Source organism: Mesocricetus auratus, unplaced genomic scaffold (genome assembly GCF_017639785.1).
Source record: "Mesocricetus auratus isolate SY011 unplaced genomic scaffold, BCM_Maur_2.0 Super-Scaffold_4256, whole genome shotgun sequence".
Classification (NCBI taxonomy): Eukaryota; Metazoa; Chordata; class Mammalia; order Rodentia; family Cricetidae; genus Mesocricetus; species Mesocricetus auratus.
The window spans coordinates 18,510,814-18,532,028 of record NW_024429182.1 but is presented as its reverse complement, the minus strand read 5'-3'; the positions used below and the strand labels follow the sequence as shown (position 1 = coordinate 18,532,028).

The window sequence follows — 21,215 nt, the reverse complement described above, 5'->3', positions numbered from 1 at the left end:
TTCCCAGGGAGGGTGAGGCCCTCCATGGGGGTGTCCATAGTCTGTCATTTCATCGAGGGCAGGGCCTAGACCCTCCCCCAAGAGTTCAGGGTGAGAGTGCATCTCACATTGTTGGATGGGAGTCCAAAGTCCGTGTGTATACTCAGGATGAATACTGATCTACTGCCCAAGGCTCAATAGATTACCTAGGCCTCCTCACTGACACCCACATTCAGGGGGTCTTGATCAGTCCCATGCTGGATTCCCAGGCTGATGCCTGGGATTCAAAAGTTAACCTTTGTGTGGTTTTGTTTTTGAGCTATAGATTATTTTTAAATGTGTCAATATCCAAAGTTAAAATTTTATAGATGTTGTATTACTAATATTTATGTCATCAGAGTATACTCTGTGGGACTGCAAACTGGTGCAGCCACTATGGAAACTAGTGTGGTGAATTATCAAAAGCTAAAAATAAGTCTATCATATGACACAGCTATTCTAGTACATATATACTTGTTCAGGCATGTTCATTGTTGCTCTACTCAGAATAATTAAGAAATGGAAACAACTTAAATACCTTTCAACTGGCGAATAGATAATGGCAATGTGGTGCATACATATACATACACATATATGGAATATATACATTATGGCATAGTATATATTATTATATATACATATATGAATAAAATGGAATGCTATTCAGCTGTAAAGAAAATGAATAATGAACTTGGCAGGTAAATGGACTGAACTAAAAAAGATCATATTATGTGACGTAATCAAGACCCTGAAAAACAATGTCACATGTTCTCCCTCATTGGCAGCTCCTAACTCCAAATATTCAGATATGAGTACATAGCCTGATCCTGTAGTCACTGCAGAAACCAGGAAAGTTAATGGGTCCATTGCCAGAGAGGGGAGCAACACAGTACAGATGGTCTGATTAGTGAAACAGAAAAGGGAGGGGGAGAGAGGTAAATACTGAAGAAAGATGGAGGAGTGTAAAAGAGAATAGCAGGGTACAAGCGATTGGGTAGGGGAAATAGGAAATGGGGACTTCTTAGGGAGAAGGAGGGGTAAACACAGACTGAGTAACATGAGAATAGTGATGTCTGAAAAATCCTTTAAAAATTGATGGGGGACGTGCTTCTGTATATATGTTTCTCCTATGAATAAAGCACTGTTGCCAATAGAGGCAGGAAGATGGGCAGGATGAGGAAATGAGGAAAATTCTGGGAAAGGTAGGCAGGAAGGAGTTGGCATGTAAGCCGCCAAAGGAGTAACAGGTCCAGACACTTCTCCGGTTAGATAAGACCACATGGAAATACTTAGATTAATAGAAATGGGCTGATAAATTAAGACAGAGCTAGCCAATAAGAAGCTTTAGTCATCAGTTAATAATTTTATAATTAATATAGCATCTGTGTGCTTATTTGGGGCTCAAGGGCAGCAGACTGGCAGGCATAATTTCAGAGAAACTTCCAGACTGACTTCATAGTGACTCTCACCAAGCATACCTAGGAGTTCTTCCCCTGTGTTACTTGGTATTGCTTCAGTGATAGGCATTATGACAAGGTAGAGATGAAATCTCAATGAGCTTTTGATTTGCATGTCTCTGGAGGCTAAGGATTAGGACTTTTTCTTGTATCTATTGGTTCCTTGCCCTTTGTCTTTTGAAAAATACTATTCATCTTATTTGCCCACTTATTAATAGAATTATTTGGTGTTTCTTGAGGTTTAAATTTTTTAGTTCTTTATATATTCTAGATATCAATCCCTAGTGTATAGAGCAAAGACATCATCCCACTCTGACCACTGCGTCTTCATTATGTTAACTGTTTCCTTTGCTGTGTAGAAGCTTTTACATCCCATGCAAGTCCCTTTTTCACATCTTGCAATTGTTTCTCAGACTACTGGAGTTCTTTCAGAAAATTCTTGCCTCTGATGGTGCTTTGAAGTGTTTTCTCCTAGAAGTTTCAGAATGTCTCTCAACCTCCTGGGTTGATATAATCAATATGAAAATTGCAATACCATTAAAAGTGGACTACAAATTGATGCAGTCACATCAAAATTCCAATGTGTAGAAGACAGTCCTGTACTTCAGATAGAAGCACCTAAGACTCCATATAGCCCAAACAATCCTGATTAGAAACAGTGAGGTACCACAGTTGATTTCAGATGATACTATAGAGTGAGAAGAATGGAAACAGCCTAGGACTGTTGGGTAAATATACCCTAAAAGCAGACACACTATATGTGACTAGAAGCAAAGTCACATATAGCTACAGCTATCTCATTTGTGGCAAATGTATCAAAAACATACATTGGAGAAAAGATAGCCTCTTCAACAAATGATGCTAGGAAAACTCAATATCCATATACATATAAAACAATCAAACTAGATCCAGTGTCTCTTTCCTTGTACAAAATCAACTCAAAATGTTCAAAGACTTTAAAATATGTCTCCTATAGGCAAAGTATCGTGTCTTCCATGTCATTCAATCTGAGTATCCTTGTATGAATTATACAATATAGAACAAGTATACCAAATACAATTATTGATTTAGTTATGGTTAGGCCTACCGTTTTTATGTTTAATTTTGAAGTTTCCCATTTATTTTTATTTTCTTTATTTGTCATTATTTTCCTTTTTCATGATTTTCAAAATTAAGTCATTATTTCTTACTATTTCTCTTACTATCACCATCTCATTATGATTTTAAAGTCTATAACTGTGTCTAGCATTTTGGAAGGGAATCTTTTAAGAATAAACTTTTCACTGGTGCCTGTCAGTCTGCTTAGTGCCCATATCTTACTAATTTATGCAAGGGAACATCACAACTGTGCATTTCTACCTAATGTCATCCTTTTCCTTATCCTTGTGATATTCTTGTCATATTTATTTTATATCCACAGGTGTTATAAACTCCAAAATATGATTCACAAATTTGCATTGGCCTGGTCTTAGTCTTTAAAAAAACAAAGAGGAAAAGAGTGTTTTGTATTTAACCACAAATGTGTGATTTCCAGTGCTCTTTATTGGTTTTGAAAACCCAAATCTTACCTAGCATTGTTAGTGTTTTTCTGTCTGAAAAATAATTATTTTGTGTCTTTTATTAATCAAAACATCTTTTATATCATGTCCATTTTTTTCATGCTCATTTTTAAAAAGCATTTTTCTGATAGAATATTGAGTGGCTATAATAAAGAAAGAATTCCTGTCATTGCAACAACATGTTAAGTGACATAAGTCAGTCAGAGAAAAACAAACACTGTATATTTTCATTTATTTGAAAGCTTAAAGTTGATCTTATAGAATAGTATCACAGAAGATTTCATAGTTTACATTTCACTGATATTTTCCCATGTGGTCATTTAGTGTGGATGGTTCCCCCTTAGCTCTGAATATTTATGATAACTACTCAGAAATTGTCAGTTAACTCTAAATTCTGCATCATGGAAGATGTTATTTTTTTTTTACTAGAAGAACTCACAACTCCCTGTGGCTGAAATTTCTCTTGACATTTTGGATCTCCCAGTGAATACATGAATCACGAGGACCAAAGATTTGTGAGGAGTTCACATGAATTTCTGGGAGTTTCCCCTTTAGCTGCTTCCAGCTTCTGATTCCTGCTTAAAGTAAAAGGGTACAGCCATGTATTTCTGATTCAATTCTACTGCTTTGTGAAGTATTGATTAAATGACTACCAGGAAAGTCAGGTAAACATGGCTTTCACTACTGTCATTCACTTTTATCAAAATTTTCATATCTTCCTCTAATTCCACCCCATTCAGAAACATACCAAATATTTGTTTTTATGTATTTGGATACAAGCTATACCACTGTGCCTGAAATTTGTACTTAATATCAGTGCAACTGTTGTTGGGTTTCTATGTGTTAGATAAATTACATTATACATCTTGGTCCTCAAAACACATCCAATTTGGGAGCATGACCTTCCAAATTAAACAGTCTAAACATCTAGACCATATTTTATTGATATTATTAGAATTTCAGCACTTCCTCTTAGGGTTAGAGGAACAAGACAATGGATTTTAATGTTCAGAGTTCTTGCTATGATTCTTCTATTATTTTATAAGTATTGATAGAAAAAACCAGTAGGGAGGGATAAAAAATAATACCTTGAGGTAATACTTCTTTTCATATGTGTACAGGAGAAAGGAAGAAACACAACTCTTCCTGGTTTTGGTATTATATTTTTGCAAATATATGATATTTATTTAGAGATATGGTTATTTTTAGTAGTCAGTAAAAAATGTATTTACTAACATGTATTTCTCCACTATAAAAAGTACTTATTCTACTTGTGTCAGAAAGAACATTTAAATAAAGAAGAAAGTTTTATTCTGACCCTTGTCTGTAAGTTATATCACTGAAGCCATATAGGGAAAGAATTTTTCCTGGTCTCACCTAATTGCCCTCCATACAAATCACATAAATACGTATGAGCAGGGTGTCAGTGAAAGGACCATGTGGTATCAAGCACAAATGAAGGAACGGGGTCTGGGGGTGAGACAAAGCCATCACAAGGAATATGGTGGGTCTGCGGCTTGCTCTCAGCTGTGAGGAATGAGCTGTCAAAGCAGCCCCTCCCTCACTTAGCTGTTGTGAAGATCAAACATGGTATATAAAATTCACAAAGAATCTCTGGTGCATTGTCTTCACCGTCATTGTGGCCACTACTATCCCCCTATTTGTAAATGCCTAATAAATGACTACCTGAATAAGTACTTTGTGAATTGAATAAATGCCTTCTCACTGGGAAAAGGTTTCAAAAAGGTAAGAAAGCCAAATTATGAAAAGATTTTGTGTATTATTTTAAGTATTATGTAAAAATGAGCAAGAAAAAGAATAAAGGGGGAACCTATTGAAGTAAAACCACAAAGGAAGATTTCTCTAAGGAGATGGCAGGAGAGCTGAAACTTAAAAGATGACAAGTATCCAGGTGCATGAAGGACAGGGAGAAGACATATACGAAAGCACCGAGGCACACACATTCAGAACCCTTCAGGGCAGACAGCAAAGCCTCTAGTCTGTTGGAACAGAATAAATAAGGTCAAGAGACATTAGATGACATCACGAGGTAGTATATTAATTACAGCCCCATAGCTGAGATAAAACGCTCTAACCAAACACAGCTTAGGGGAGAAAAAGGTCTATTTTGGATTACAGAGTCCGTTGGAACAGAGTCGGTGGTGGGGAAGACTGAGATCATGAAAGCCCAGCAGTAGGACAGGAAGATGGGTGGTCACATCTCAGGGGCGTACAGGAGAAGGAGGGCGGGAGACTGGGAAGGAAGGAGAGGAAGAGGTAGAGATAGGGCGGGGCTGGGGGTGGAGATAGAACATGAAGTAGAGGAAAGCCTGTCCCCAGTGACACACTGCCTCCCACAAGGCTCCGCTTCTCCCCAAACAGGGCCACTAACTGGGAACCAGGTGTTAAATGTACAAACATTTGGGGGACATTTCTCATTCTAACCACAACAGAGTGTTTGGCTTTTGGTTTCAGAGTAAAGAGATGACTATAAATGATAAGTTGATAGACCTAATCTATCCTCACAGAAACAGAATGAATTCCTGAAAACAAAACAAAACAAAATACAAAAAACAAAAACCTTGAAACTCCTTGTTTAGATACCTGAGTATACATATAGGCTAAAATAGTTCCCACAATGATTTGAGTTGTTGGTAACTCAAAGGTTCTTTTGGGATATTTTAATAAATATTCTATCCAATTCTTTTTCCTTTCATGATTTCATTGTACCATAATGGATCCACATGAAACAGGGGCTGACAAGTGGGAATGGCTAACTAAGAAAGATGGTCAGGGCATGGTGAGGGAGACATCTCAACTGCATCCCACTGAAAAGTGGCTGAGATGCTGGGGGCGGGTGGGATTCCAAAATCCAACACCCTGGCACAGACACAGGAGGCAGCTCACAGAATGCTTAAATGTACATCAGGCAAGTGACATGAGGTGACAGTAATACCAATGTGAGCTTTATCCTGGAGTGTTGAGATTTATCCCTTTTCCTGAAGCAGCTTCATTTTCTTAATATTCTTCTTTCTCTTTTTAACATGCTTTATATTATCAAAATTCTTGGCATTAATTAACACCACAGCTAGTAATATAATAAAGCATTTCTATTTTCACATGACATTTTGAACAATTACACAGGGAAATTTATTTCCAAAGGGAAAGCCTATAGGGAAATGGTACCACACTTAATCTCCATTACCCTTCATTTCTGACAGATTAATTTAAGTGTGTACATTAATAGGTGAGATTTCCAACTTGTGTCAGTATTTTTTGGGGGGGCAATTATGATTTTGAAATAACAACATGTATTATAATAACAGCTTTAGAGGTGTTTTAATTTTTTCTTGAAAGATAAAGAGTAGTATATTAAATGTCAGCTGTGAACTGGGTGACAACTAATTATCTTCTATTTCACAGCAGCTGATAATAAGTGAGATAAAAAATGATGAATACCTACTGTTGCCAGGTAACCGCATCTACGGTGCTCCCTGCCACCTTCATGAATCTGTAAGGAATAGAGAAAAGAGAGATGGTGTGACTTCAACCATTTCTCCAAAGCTAAAATAAGTTGAGACAAGAAATACATTGAGCCATTCCATACTCAGATATGCTTTCTCAGAGAACCTCTAGTCCTAGTCATGGAAATCAAAATCCCAGGACAGCATTTCATCTACATTTGTCTTCCTAAGCCCAAGCCCGACAGTTCTCACATTGACTTTGTATAATCAAAGCTTATCTGTGCTATTCCCTATTCTCTAAAGACTCTGATTTCTGCTGGGAAACAATGATGTTTCCCAAGGATGGCACCACAATACACGCTTTTGAAAAACTGCAGGCCTCTCTCCCTGTAAAGAGTATGGGAAAACCCAATTTATATATCGGCAAGGCACTATCAAATATGCTCCAATGCAAAGCAGCCACATCTGTGTGAAACATGGTAGGGTAGAAATGCGAGCACCACAGAGAGTAATTTATGTTCCTCTGGAGCAGCTAAGTAGAAATCAAGTATCCTCTATCAAGTGTGCCCAGCTCAAAAGGAAAGGAAGGCCTCGCTCTGGGAGGACAAGGGCACAGCAAAGCCTTGTGAGCAATTGCTCACTGACCTTTGTGACCCCCTGGAGGTCTAGAAGAGCCAATGTCAGGATTCATTTGTGATTCACAGATGCCCAGACCGCATGTCTGAAGTAACTGCCTCTGCTCGCCTGTTTGAGGACGTTTTGCCATGGCTACTACTGCCCTTGAGAGAACTATCACGCAAAACCCAGAAATCAAAGGAAACATCCCAGTTCTTTCAAATGCTCATTTCAGCCTCAGGGCTCCAGAGGGAGATGTCTCTTTGAAGGAGACATTGAATTTTTCTGTATAACCAAAGACTCTTGAGCCAGAAGAGCAGATGGTCTCTTTCCTGTAAGTCTGTGTCCTGCCCTAGACGAATCTCTCTAGAGAGATGGGATGGGCACAGGAATGCCACAGGCATCCCCAAAGGGTCTATTTTGCTGTGGTGGCAGGAAAGGACTCAGTCAGCCTGTAGAACAAACTGGAAAAATCTGGAAATAGGACTTTTGGCAGCCACAAAGGGATAAAGAAAAGGGGGGGGGGATGAGAAGGGGACTAGAGAAGCATCGAACCAGGCAGGAAGAACAGCTGGAGGAAGAAGTAGCCATTACAGTAGTCTTGGATTGGATTTTGTTTTTGATTGTTTGTTTGTTGGTTTTGTTTTTGTTTTTTTGTTTTGCATTTCTCTCTGTACCATACTGAAGTCCAGGACCAAGAATATGGAAACATAACACAGTATGTGATACAGAATGGAATTAGTTTGATGGGTTTAGTAAAAATGTCTATGTGGTTTGGTAGATAGTTGGCATTTTCTGAGTATCTAGTTAATACAGTGTGTGTATGTGTGTGTGTGTGTTGTGTAAGTGTGATTTCTTACCTTTTTAACACTGTTTTGCTTGGTGGTGAAGATGGTAAAGGCTATTTATCACTTTATACAGACTATATATAGCTTCTTCATTGGCTAAAAAAGTAAAATTTTCAGATATTCCACACAGCCAGTTTAAAATGAGTTATGCCATTTCACCTCATGTCATCAGCAGAGTTTAGCAGAGTGTTTACCACCTCCCTACTTCTCTGCCCTGTGTTTAGGAGTCCCCCTTTTTGGAATTAAAGGCCCAAACTGCTTATGTACTTGGTCTTTCCCATTCTGGTCAATGCTATCCTGAGTCAACAAGCACACAACCAACACCTGTCAGAACACAGAAAAAGAAAAGGAAAGACTACAAGGAATGGGAATCTCAAATACTACTTTTGTTGCATATAAATTTCAAACAGTGGATACCTGATGATGCTTGAGGAGTTAGATGACCTAGACATAAAGAGAAGGAGATGAAATTCTTTACCTCTTTTCAGGATAAAAAGTTAGAAAATCTAGACAGCCTTACATGTAAGCATCAGCTTTTGAGATAGAGTTTTTCTGTGTAACAGCCCTGGCTGTCCTGGAACTTGCTCTGTAGACCAAGCTTGCCTTAAACTCATAGATATCTGCCTGACTCTGCCTCCAGAGAGCTGGGATTAGAGGCACATGCTACCACTGCCCAGCTTCAATCATTTTTAAAAAGAAAAGAAACAAAGACTCAAACATACATTTGCATGTGATTTAATACTCCAAAATAGTTTCTATCATCTCTGAAATAGAAATAGTTTATGAAAAATTGTTTTCAAAATCATATAAAAACAATCACAACAAAACTGATACATGTCTTATAAATGATGTTCAGCTTCTTATATGTGTAGATGACATACTCTCCAAAAGAAAACAACCATGGATATGTTTCTGTTTAAGTACAGAAGGCCACATCTTACAAGGGTTGTGTGAGTTGTTCAAATTCACATAGTCAGTGTGGACTAAGACCAGATTCAGATTCCAAATCCAACCCAATTTCTGGCACCCTGAATGCCACTAAGCTATATTCGCTAGTGATGAGTAGCGTAGTAGAACTCTAAAATGCAAAAGAAAAAGTTGAAATTTTATGTTGAGAAAATATAACCATATTTATTAAAAAATAGAGACCCAAACACCATCTTTCCTTTTCTGTTTTTTTCTCAAAAATTTAAGCTCTTCAGGATTTATTTGAAAGAAAATGTGCTGAATGTACACATCAGAAGTTGACCAAGTCAGTACCCAGTCACAGGACAAACACAACAGAACCCAGAAGACAGGAATGTACACAGTTAATCACCAAAGTTACTGTGTGCTACACCAGTACCAACTAACTGTTTATAGGGTCATAGTTGAGAGAGTTCTATTGTCTATGTGTTAGAAGGAATGTAGATAGAGAACAGATTCATATCATGTATAACATTGAATAGTACATAACTTGTGCTATGAGGAGCAACCTAGCTGATGTTCAGAATGAGCAAAGATAAGTTATGTTCTCAGGGTCCAGTATGGCTGGATGCTAGGAAACAGGTGAGGGAGCAGCAGGAGATCAGGCTGTCGGGCTCTACGAAGTGGCCTATGATAATAATCTGAGCTTTGTCCTAACAGTAAGATGCTCGTGCAAATCCCATTTATATCTATGTGGCCAGTTGCTAACAGGACTATGAAATATGGTGAATGTGTCCTTCATGAGAGTATCCTTCATATATGGTTGTTCAGTTTATTGTAAGTTTAGAACAAAATAAATGTCGGGATCAGATTTGGCTTTCAGGAGGATTACTCTAGCTGTAGTAAATGTGAGAGTTACTGGTGTGAGTAGATTTGCAGGAGTCTACTGCAGAGTGATGTGAGGCTTTGAATTATGAGAATGAAACATGGTTAGTACGGTAGAGCAAGAGAGGCCGTGGAAGTTTTAGTGTTAGCCCTATTGAGGTACTTCTATCAGGACTTTCTAATCCTACTGCATATACTCTGATGAACAGGATGTAAATAGTCATTGAGTTTAGCAGCTATGTACTCACATGAAAATTAGGACCAAAATCATTGATGCCCTGCTTTGTCAAAAGGCTCTGGAAAGTCAATTAAAAGACAACTAGCTTGCCATGATGAAAACTGGAAACCAACATTTTGTGATAGCTGCATCTTAGAGACCTGAGTATGCATTTGCTGACTTGTTCTGTCCCTCAATAAACTGTACTTAATCAGACTAACAAAAAAAGGATTGGGAAGCTATAAAGTTGGGGAACATTTAAAATAATGTCAATTATTTCTCTCTATAAATGTTAAATATGAGATACAATAAGCCCATAAATAGATTATATCTTACAATAGAAATACCTTAAAATCAAATACAGTAAAAAGACCCCCCCCAAAATCCCTATGATGATCCTGGAGAGGAAGCAATTTGTTTCTTATACTAGCTTATGTGTTTAGTGAAATTTAATACAAAAGGCCTAGCAGACAATTTTGAAGCTTTACAAAATCATTCCAACTTTTGCCTGAAAGAAGCCAAGAAAATTCATATAAATTGAAAAAATAAAGAGATGTCTATTTGTTCTATCAAGGATTAGAATGTATCACAAACACTGCAATGTTTAAGACATTGTCAGTTTAGGAATTAGTAAGGAAATATTATGGAATAGAATAAAAAATTTAAAGTATAAAATGTATTAAATGAGTGAGAATTTACTATATGAAAGTGTTTAGAATAGTACCACATGATTTGATTTATTATTTGGAATAGAAATTAAAGTCAGACTCTTACCTAATATACTATTTTGAAGAAGATGTAAAAATGCTTATAGTTTAGCTTTATTATAGTCTTTAAACTGTTGTAATCCACAAACATTTGCTGTTTCCAACAATTTATTACCATTTGATTCCAGTAGTATATTGAGACAACAGAAAAGTTGTAGTTAACTTTGAGGAAACATTATTAGTGAACAAGTGTTCATTTGAAAATTGTTATAAACTACATTTTTATTTTATTCTTCTTAGCAAATTGATGATACAAAGCATAAGAATGTATTTCTACTCTTATTATGATTAGGTAAAATAATCAGATTTATAAATAATGGTGAACAAACTATGTTTTAAAATCATATGGCAAAAACAAGTCTTGTTTTGAGAAGGGTTAAGAATACTTATCACAAGTTCAGGTATTTTGTTTCCAAAAGTCTTTGAATAACATTGTTTAAAAATCCACCAGATAAAGAAAAGTTAATTACAGAAGTAACACGCAAGGGAAATTGATCATATCATATACAAACCAACACTCTAGTCAATGTATTTGAGGTTTGCTGCCCAATTTCATGCCCTTTTCTTGGAAATTAGGACTTTCCACATCTGTTTGGCATCACTATCATGTCTACACTCTGCTTGTCTTTGTTGTCACTGTGGACAATGAGTCCTAAAAGGTCATTATCTTCTGCTTCATCAAAGGTACTTTTGCTCCTTCCATCTGCCTCTTTCCAAGAAACTGGACCAAAGCACATAGGTGAACAACTTTAATGGAACTGCACAATGTTCAGCAATAGTGATGTTAGACTGCAGATAAAACGAATACAGAAGAGCACCGTTTAGGCTCCGGCATCAGTGGAAGATTTCCCATATGTGTCAAAGGTGACCCAGGATGAGAATACTGACGAGAAGGGAAATTTCAGTTTTGCCCAAGTTGTATGCTTCTGTATCTGGCCATGAGGGTGGAAGTCTGGACTATGACCTTAGTGAAGTGCTTGCTCTCATATGATCTTCAGCCATCAAAGGGTAACAGGAGAAGGAAACAGGGTCCTGTCTGACAGAAAATTGGCCAGTTCCCAGTAGACATCCCTGTATTTGGGTGTCTCTTCCAAGGAAGCCAATCTTCTGCTACAGAGGAAATTCCCCTCTCATTGTGAGAGTTCTTTTTCCTCCAGGAGACTCTGAATCTGGGAGACTTTTTCTTTGTTATCCACCCACATATATGTTATGACATATATGACATATATAAAATATCATTGAGCCTTCTCTCCCAGTGCAGATTGTGGGGATATATTATTTGATTTAGTAAAGACTGCTTGAATATCAGAATGCAAAGTCAGCCACACTAGTTAGCAATAGAAGCTAGGCAGTGGTGGCACACACCCTTAGTCGCAGGACTCAGGACAAAGAGGCAGATAGAGCTCTGTTAGTTCAAGGGTACAATGAGCTATATGAAATTGATCAGTCTAAAAGAGAAACAGTTCACACAAGGGAGATCTCAGCACTTGGGATCACAAGCCTTTAATCCCAGCACCCGGGATATATAAGATAGGAGCAGATATTCAGTCTGGGCCATGTTAGTCTCCAGCCACATTGAGGGCAGGATTACTTCAGCCTGGGTAGAGGTAAGATCTACTGGCTTGGCTGTTTTGCTTCTCTGAACTTTCAGCTTCAACCCCAATATCTACCTCTGGGTTTTTAATTTTCATCTTACAGCAGATCACAACTCTCACTTACAATAAAGCCCAGGTTTTCATTATCTTTAGAGTTTGATTTCTATTTCTGGACTGCGAAACACAATTGGTTTCTGGATTTTTTTCCCCAGGAAAGAGAATACTTCACAGAGAACTGGACATCTAAATGAGTTCACACTTCAATAAGAATACAAAGGCAAAAATAAAAAATAAAAAAAAGAATACAAAAGCCTGACCTCCTTGTCTACAAAAAGGATCACTGATTATGCAAGTAACACAGATACAGTGTAACAACCATGCTATTCTAAGGCACAGGAAAAACTTGAGAGAAAATTATCCATCAGTCAATCAAGCTGACCTCTATACAGATGGCAAATTTCATGCATCTTCCCTTGTCACGTTTAACTTTTTCATATGGGCTTTAGATGTAACAAATAGATTATCCATCTCTTTACTCCCCTCTTTCCTCCTCCTGCATTCACCACTGTGGCCTCCTCTTCCCCTTTGTCCTCGTTGAGTGTGTGGTGTTCTCTCCCCATTCAATCCTACTTTCCTCTCTCCGTTATTCTGCTGTCCTTTCCATTTCTACGTTATTTATATACAATAATTCAGTGACAGTAGACTGAAAAATAGCACAGCTGAATGTTTGTTGAGGTCTCTATTTACAGTCCTCTTTGACAGCTTACACATCTCCTTACCTGGTAGCTTATATAACCTTTATCAGAGGGTTTGAAATGAGTGAGACTCTCCAACCAATCTCTTCTTAGGATAAAAGTTACACGCATGCTTAACTTAATTTTGATCTTGAATAAAGACAGGAAAACAAACTAACATTTGCTGACTGTTGTGTATTTGTTAAGCAGTTTATAAATTTATTTATAATTATTTTAATTTATTATTTGAGAATTTCATTATGCATAGAATGTGTTTTGATCAAATCCACCCCACTCACAAGTTCTCCCATACTCCACCCACCACTTTCCCCTTCTAAATTCATGCATTCTTTTTAAAAATCCACTGAGTTCACATAGTACATCCAGTATGTGCATGGGTTTAGGGTCATCCCCTGGAGCATAGGCAGTCTATCTGGGACAGCATCCCAAAGAAAACTGACTTTCTGTTCCATAGCAACCATCAACTAGGAGTGGTGGTGGCGTTATCTCTTTCATTTGGAAAATGAAGAAACTGCTCAAAACCACCCATGTAACTCATTACAGAGTAGGGCTAAACCATTCTACTTTAAAGTCCTTATTACAACCATGCAGGGAGCAGATTTGTAGTCTGTGTTGTGCAGTCACCTTTCCTGAGCCCATGGCAGATGCTGGGAGTGATCACAATACATGACCACCTGTCTGGGAATTGGCTAAGAATCTTTCTCAAGATAGATTGCCAAGCATTTGTTACCCGTAACTGTCTCTCAAGATGAAGCCAATTTGCCTCTAGTGGGGGTGGGGGTTGAGAAGAGGGAGACTATAAGACAACGTCTGAAACAAGACAGAAGCACATGCAAGAGAACAGCACATACAGGAGGGCCAAATCGATTTGTTTGATTAGAAAAGCTGGGAGAATAGAGGTTTTGAAGGACAATGTTGAAATATATCTGGAAGGCTCTGGCTAGTACTGGCAGGGCTGGCTGGAGGAATATTATGATAGGCATGGCTTGGCAAACCACAATGCTGCTGAAGAGGAGGTTGTACAGACTTGGATTCGAGCACAGAGGGCTTTAGCTGACTTGATAGGATTTCTCCTGGCTGTGGAAACTGGTGGGAAGGAGGAAACATGCATCAGGATATGATTACGAATTTCACAGAGGAAGGAAAATTTCCAGGAGCTGAAGCTGTAATAAGAAGCTGACTGAGTGAGAGAAAATACTGTGAGCCTCAAGTGAAGAAGGTCAATTGAATATATACAATATAAATATTATATATTTATATTCTTGACAGTTTATAATATCTTTCCCTAGTTAAAAGATGAAAATGCAGGAAAATTGCATGGGTCACTGGACCCAGGAGTAAAACAGGTATCTGTTTTGAAAACTGGTACCATGATTAGCTATGCGACTTTGGGTAGGCTCACTTTCCTGGATCATTTCATATGGAGAGAACAGCCCTACCCTGCAAAGATGCTGTGAGGATTAGTGGGAGACAGATGAAGAGACAAGAGCAGTAAGTATAGTGTAGCCACTAAATAAATGAGTATCCTTTTCCTGGTCATGGTTTGTTATCTTCACATTTGTACACACCTATTTCTTGATCAAGAAAATAGAAACAGAACATGCTCTGCCCATACACGGTAGTGATTCTCAATTTTGTAGTAACAATATTCTTTGGAACCTTTGTTTGAAGGACAATATTTGGTTCCATCTCTACATACTCAGGTTTGGCAAGTCTGAGCTGGATCTTAAGAATCAAGCTGGAAAAGAGAGAAGTTCTGGGGTAGAAATGGAAACAGCATTGCAACAAACACCAATAATATCTAGAGAATCATTAGGGACTATGGAAAACTTACACTTCAATAAACTGGAAAATGGAATGAAGAACTCTAAAAATGAATCACTCTGAAGCTTCAAAGCCATAAATCCTCAAGTCCATACATGGGCAAACAGATTGAACAGACACTTTTCAAAAGAAGTACAAATGATCAACAAAGAGATGGAAAATGTCAGTGTTTTAAATAATCAGAGAAATGAAAATAGAAACTATACTGAGATTTCCATCTTAACACAATTGGAAGAGCAGTCCTTAAGGAAATAAGCAAAACTGCTAATGCAGGAGAACCACCATGAGATCAAGGCCAGCCTAAACTATATAGTGAGTTACAGGACAGTTTAAAATTCAGTGTGAGAAACTGTCTTACAGAAAGGAGGGTGTGAGGGAAAGATGGGATAGCATTTATTGTAACAAGATTGGCTGGATAAGGAAATAAAGCTATCATATGGCATGGTATTCTTGGGTATATACATAAAGGGATCTAAGTGAACACACCTATGTTCACATCAGAAATCTAAGACACTGGTAAAACCATGTGTGCTGTGATACTACTTACAACAGCCAAATTATAGAATCATGCTAGATATCTAACATCAGATGAGTGGGTAGGAAAAATGTGATATATGTACACAGTGAAATCAACTATACTCAGTCTTTAAGAAGACTAAAATGTTTATCTTTTACAGGGAAATGGATGGAACTGGAGATCACCATGGTAGCTAAAATAAGTCATTCTCCAAAAGATAAACATTACATGTTTCTTTTAAGAAAAAGACCTGCCGGGCGGTGGTGGCGCACGCCTTTAATCCTAGCACTCAGGAGGCAGAGGCAGGCGGATCTCTGTCAGTTCGAGGCTAGGCTGGACTGACAGCCTCCAAAACAATACAGAGAAACCCTGTCTCATAAAACCAAAAAAAAAAAAAAAAAAAAAAAAGAAAAAGACCTGAACACAGAAGTGAGACTATTTGGTAAAAGGAATGGGACACAGCTTACTTGGGGATGGAGGACAACAGAGGGGAGTAGGGGACCAATATAATCAAAGCATATTATGAAGAACCATGAAATAATATAATTAAATCCATTATTTTCTACAGTAACTATAAACTAATAAAAAACAGAATCGTGTTGTATTTTCATACTTCCTGTACGTGTATCTAATGTAGGTAGCTTGTGGGTCATATGGTTTATTTGTAAATTTTCCTTCATAGGCTCTTGCTTGAACACTTAGCTCCTAGCTGGTGGTGTTAGTTTGGGAAGTAGCTCCCACTTGAGGTTAGTGGATTTCTGGGAGCAAGCTTTTAGTGTGGTCTTTGCTTCTTGATCTATGGAGAGGTGAACAAAAGGCCTCATGCTTCTGTCATCATATCTTTATTGCAATGATAGACTGGAACCTCAAACTCTGAGCCAAAATAAATTTTTCTTTCCTCAAGTTGCTTGCTATCTGGTAAATTGGTCACCGGAAGAGATAAAAACAACTAATACAATGGACTAGACTTTTGACAAATTCTAGCCTTAGCAGTTCCTGGGACAATGAAACATTACTGGGGGAGAAAGTAGAATTCTATGGAGGAGGCTCAGGAGAAAAAGAATGGAAAAGAAGAAATTATGGAAGAATATTTCCCAAGATCACTTGACTTTCAAAGTGCTAACTCTAGTGTCCATTCCAGGATTCTGGACTTCTTCTCTGGTGTTATTTTTAATTCCTGCCCCTTGCTGACTTTTTTGATGCTAGAGATAGAAGAATACATCTTTCATAATAGCAGTAACTCATAATCCCGACCTTGGGTAAGCAACTAGGCTCCTCTAGCTGGAAAGAAGTGCTCTCTAAAAATAAATAAAAGAAGTTAGAGTTATGGGTCATTAATGCAGTTGTCATCTAGGGAGCCGACAGTGCTAGGAGCAGTAGCCAGCACCTCCCTGTTAATGAGCACTGAACAAGCTGGATTTCTCTCTAGAGGCAAAAAGAGGTAAATTCTTCTCTTACAAAGTAAGAAAGGAATACATTATTCTCTTCTGTCATCCTGTAGTTTGGTGAAGTCACATAATGCTTTCACATTTGAAATAAAACAGAACAATTATTAGGAATAACACTGTGATAATTACACCAAACTGTCCCCAGCTGTGCATCTAAGAAAGAATGTAGCAGAAACAAGTTTTCTAGGCGGAGAGTACAGCTGTGTTCACCCTCACGGCATCATAGAGTTAGTCTTCAGATTTTCCTTCCTCACTCAATTATCTATCTGCCTAGGAACCTGCATTTGAATCATAGCAAAATACCCCTAGACTAAAAATTGCCCCTTTTATCTTTAAAATGCATCTATTCTCAACAACTGTGGTTGTCATTTCTTTGAGTGTCAACACATGCCAGAAACTGTGCTAAGCACTTTAAATTCATTACTCATTTATTTTTATGAAAGGCCAAGACATTGCTCATAGTCCTACTTTACAAATGAAGACACGGAGGTTTGGAAGAGGATAAATGGATCCTTATATTGATGGATCAGTAGAAAATCAATTTTCACCAACTTTCAAAATGTATTCTCTATCATTCTTCAGTATTAACCTGCACAAAAGAAACTCCAAGTGCTTATGTTACAAAATAAGAGACTAATTGGCAAAAGTTTTTGTTTTGTGCTAAACTAAATATCTTCTGATTTTAAAATGTTAGAGCTTAACCTCAGAAACAATTTATTGCTACCAGTTTTTGAGAAGACTGATGCCCATAATGGATGCGACAACAAATTAATACCCAACATGATCTCCTCCCCCTTTTGTGCTCTTTCCTTTGCTTGGATTTCTTATAACACTTTTGAGTAACTGACTGCCCTGGAGGGAGGGAAGTTACTCTTCCTGTGGCCTCAAGTTAAAATCAGGAGATAATTAGGTTTTACGTTACAGAAAATAGTTTGGTGTATTTTTTCTTTATGACAAGATCATGGGCCTAAGGGAAAACCCAATACTATTGTTCTGCTAAAGAAACATAGCAAGAAAATAACTCCTAATGACATACCACTATACCATATTGCTCAACACATCAGAAAGGTTTCCTCCTGCAGTAGATGGGGGCTGATAGGGAGACCCACAACTGGCCAATGTACACAAAGAGAATTTAGAGCACTCAGTACTAAATGGGACACCTTAAGCAAAGTCCTACTTGCAAGACTCAGGGATCTATGTGGAAGAGGAGGCAGAAAGATCATAAAAGTCAGATCAGCCAGAGGTGCTGGACGACTCCAAGGGAACACTGTCTTCCAGGCACAACAGAAGTGATGTACACATGAACTCACAGAGACTGTGGCAGCAACTATAAATTCTTCATAGGTTCAAACCAGATGGGATCCCAGGAGTGAAAGGAGAAAGAACACATGGGGGGACCCACCTCTAACAAAGAAGTTATTTGCAATTGATATCTGCTGGCAAAGCAAAAATCAGTTTTCTCCAGTGGGGTGTCACTATGCATATTAATCACACTCCAGAGCAGGTCTGGAGTAGCTGGCCAATGCAAAATGAACTACATAGTATTTTGGTGGATGGCTTGTTTTGTTTTGGCAACTTTTTGTCTTTTTTTTATTTGTATGCTTTGAGAGTGAGAAGGAGGAGGGGGAAGAGAAGAGAGAAAGGAAAAGGAAGAGGGAGAGAGACTATGAAGTCAGGTAGAGAAGGGAAGAGTTGTTGGAGGGGAACATTATAAAATATATTATATGAAAAAGACTTTTAATTAAAAAAGTTTCTATGGTTCCAAAAAGTCATAATAGAAACATATTTGAAGTAACATAAAACAATTTCCATCATTACCCGCACATATACAGTTATTCACTATATCAGATACTCAGTAGAAGTGTTAGTAATCATACATAATCAAGGGTAGAAATTCAAGACACAAAAAGTTCATTTTTCTATTTCTGGCTTGTTGACTACTAAACACACAGCACTTAGCAAAGGCCATTATTTGCTTCCTACTTTTCTTCTTATAGCCCCATTGTTCTAATTTGACTGTTTCCCATAGTTCTCTGTGGTCTTGGGAGCAGAAAGTTAAGCCTGGCTGTTATGTTCTTACATAGGTTCATATTCGCTTATTTTGCTGGAAACTCTGTATGATGTGGTGGCAACTGTAGTGGCATCTTACTTTGCCGGTGAATTTGCGGTGGCGGCCACATCCTAGGGCAAAAGCACTTACACAAATACTAGTAAATAACCGCCGAGGTCTTCCTGTTCCTGAAGATGCAGTCTCTGCCTTTCCAATACTCTCACCACAACCCAAGAGAGTGAGTCAGCCCCTCCTCTTCCTTATAAGGGGTCATATCCGCACACCTGAAGCTACCATCGCAAGTTCACTGGCAAAGCAAGATGCCACTACAGGCAACTTTCATTCATCATTCACAAACTTACTCAAGTAGTAGGCATTTTGCCAATAATAAATACAACAGAGATTCTTAACTCCCTCACTGTTTATAATCTACAACCAATAAGTAAAACAAGAGTAAATATATACTGTGGCAGATGGAGAGTACTCTGGAGGTATTGAAGCTGATGAAGAAAAGTGGAGAGTGGTGGATAATAAACATATGGGGTGAGGCAGTAGGCAGACCATTAACTGTGGGGTCCTGTGGATCAAAATTAACAAGAAGCTCATCTGTTACTCTAAGAACAACAGGAAGTATTAGTGACGGACATCAAATGAATTATAACTTTTAAATAATATAGCTTTGGAAACTGAATAGTGGATAGATTGGAGGGAAATAATGAATAGTAAGGCTCCCAAAGTAGACATAAACTATCTGAATTTTAAATCTTTTTTAGTTTCACTATGTTTGTCCTACTACAATCCATCATGCAAACCAGTATTCCCATTAGATCCTGGACTTTCTAGTATCTAGAACCATGAGGTAAAGCTTTCTCTTCTTTATACCTTACCCACTTTAGGCTTCCTGTCCTAGCAGGACAAAATGAAAGCATTCTCTAATCCTTATATCTAGTGATGCAATATTCGGTAAATATTTCATATTCTGGGAGACTGGAACATTTTGCTGGACCTCCTCAAAGTTAGAGTTAATAATGCACTTTGAGGTCATTTAAGAATGCTAGCCTAGTGTGTAACCAAACTGGTTATTTAGCCTGTATATGAGAGAACAATGTGACAATCAACTTTACTTGCCTTGGATTTCCCATGCAGTTCACTTTTATAGCCTAAGACGATGCATAGCCGCATTGTTAAATTACTACTCTTCCATACCCTTGACCCAGAATAATGCATATGTATCATTTGACAAATGTATGAAAATTTAAAGCAATTTCCTAAAATCTACCATAAAGGTTGAAAACAAACATTTATAGATATTGGTTGATAAATAATGATATTTGTTATCTGTGCAGCTGGGATCAGTTGAAGTCAGTGACTTAATCCTTTGTAAAACTGTTAAAGATTTCTGTAAAGTACCCACTCTTTTCCCACGTGATGTTTGCTATATTATTCAATAAAAAATAAAGTCCTTTGCTATAGACAGAAACACACACACACACACACACACACATGCACGTGTAGCACACACGACATCACTTACACATAGACACAACAGACATACGTACTTAGAGATAGACGCAGAGACACAGGGACAAGTAGATTCACAAGCTAGCCTTCAGGCATGCAAGACAGAGGACAGAAGATACGTGGGACATTGGGGCATGAAGCAAGGATTCAAATCTTGACTCCATGGCTAAACGACTCCAAGGAGGAAGTGTTTTTATTTCTTTCCTTAATATGACACTGAGGTGTTATTGGTGGTTTGGAGTTAATCACTAAAGCAGTTAATCCATGTACCTATTAAGCTTAATTTCAGAAAGGATATATTTAATTTAAAAATGTTTTTATTTGTTCTGACTATGTATTTTATAAAAATGGTTTTAATTTGTAAATGCAGTATTTTACTGTGCATATCTTATATACAAAGAGGATATTAAATTACATATATTTTAAATATTGATCTTGAACTATAATTTCTCTTAATCATTTATTTATATTTGTTATTTTGGTTTTTTTCTATGCTACTGGTTTTTTATGTCTGAGGTTTTTACTACCTACATTTAAAATGGTTTTGGAAACCCTGTCTCATAAAAAAATAAATAAATAAAATAAAATGGTTTTGGAATATTTTTCTCGATCACAGGTACAGATTTAAATAGTAAATAAGCCAATGTTTATGATAGATACCTCTTTTGACTGGGATTTCTACTGTGTCTGCATAGCATATTGATTAGCATAAGACGAAACAATTATAGCGAGCTTCTGAAGCAAGAAAAGTATGTTGTCTGGTAAA

At 37.6% G+C, this 21,215-nt stretch overlaps 1 protein-coding gene across 2 annotated transcripts in view; it reads right to left on the bottom strand.

Annotated features, from left to right (window-relative positions):
- The window catches only part of Hpse2 (heparanase 2 (inactive)), a 596,152-nt gene that overhangs the window by 187,942 nt on the left and 386,995 nt on the right, over nucleotides 1-21,215 (bottom strand). For both annotated transcript variants that reach the window (XM_005063570.4, XM_005063571.4), the window contains one exon: nucleotides 6,498-6,545. In XM_005063570.4, the coding sequence (XP_005063627.1) occupies nucleotides 6,498-6,545 (48 nt within the window). The remainder of the gene's footprint in view (nucleotides 1-6,497; nucleotides 6,546-21,215) is intronic.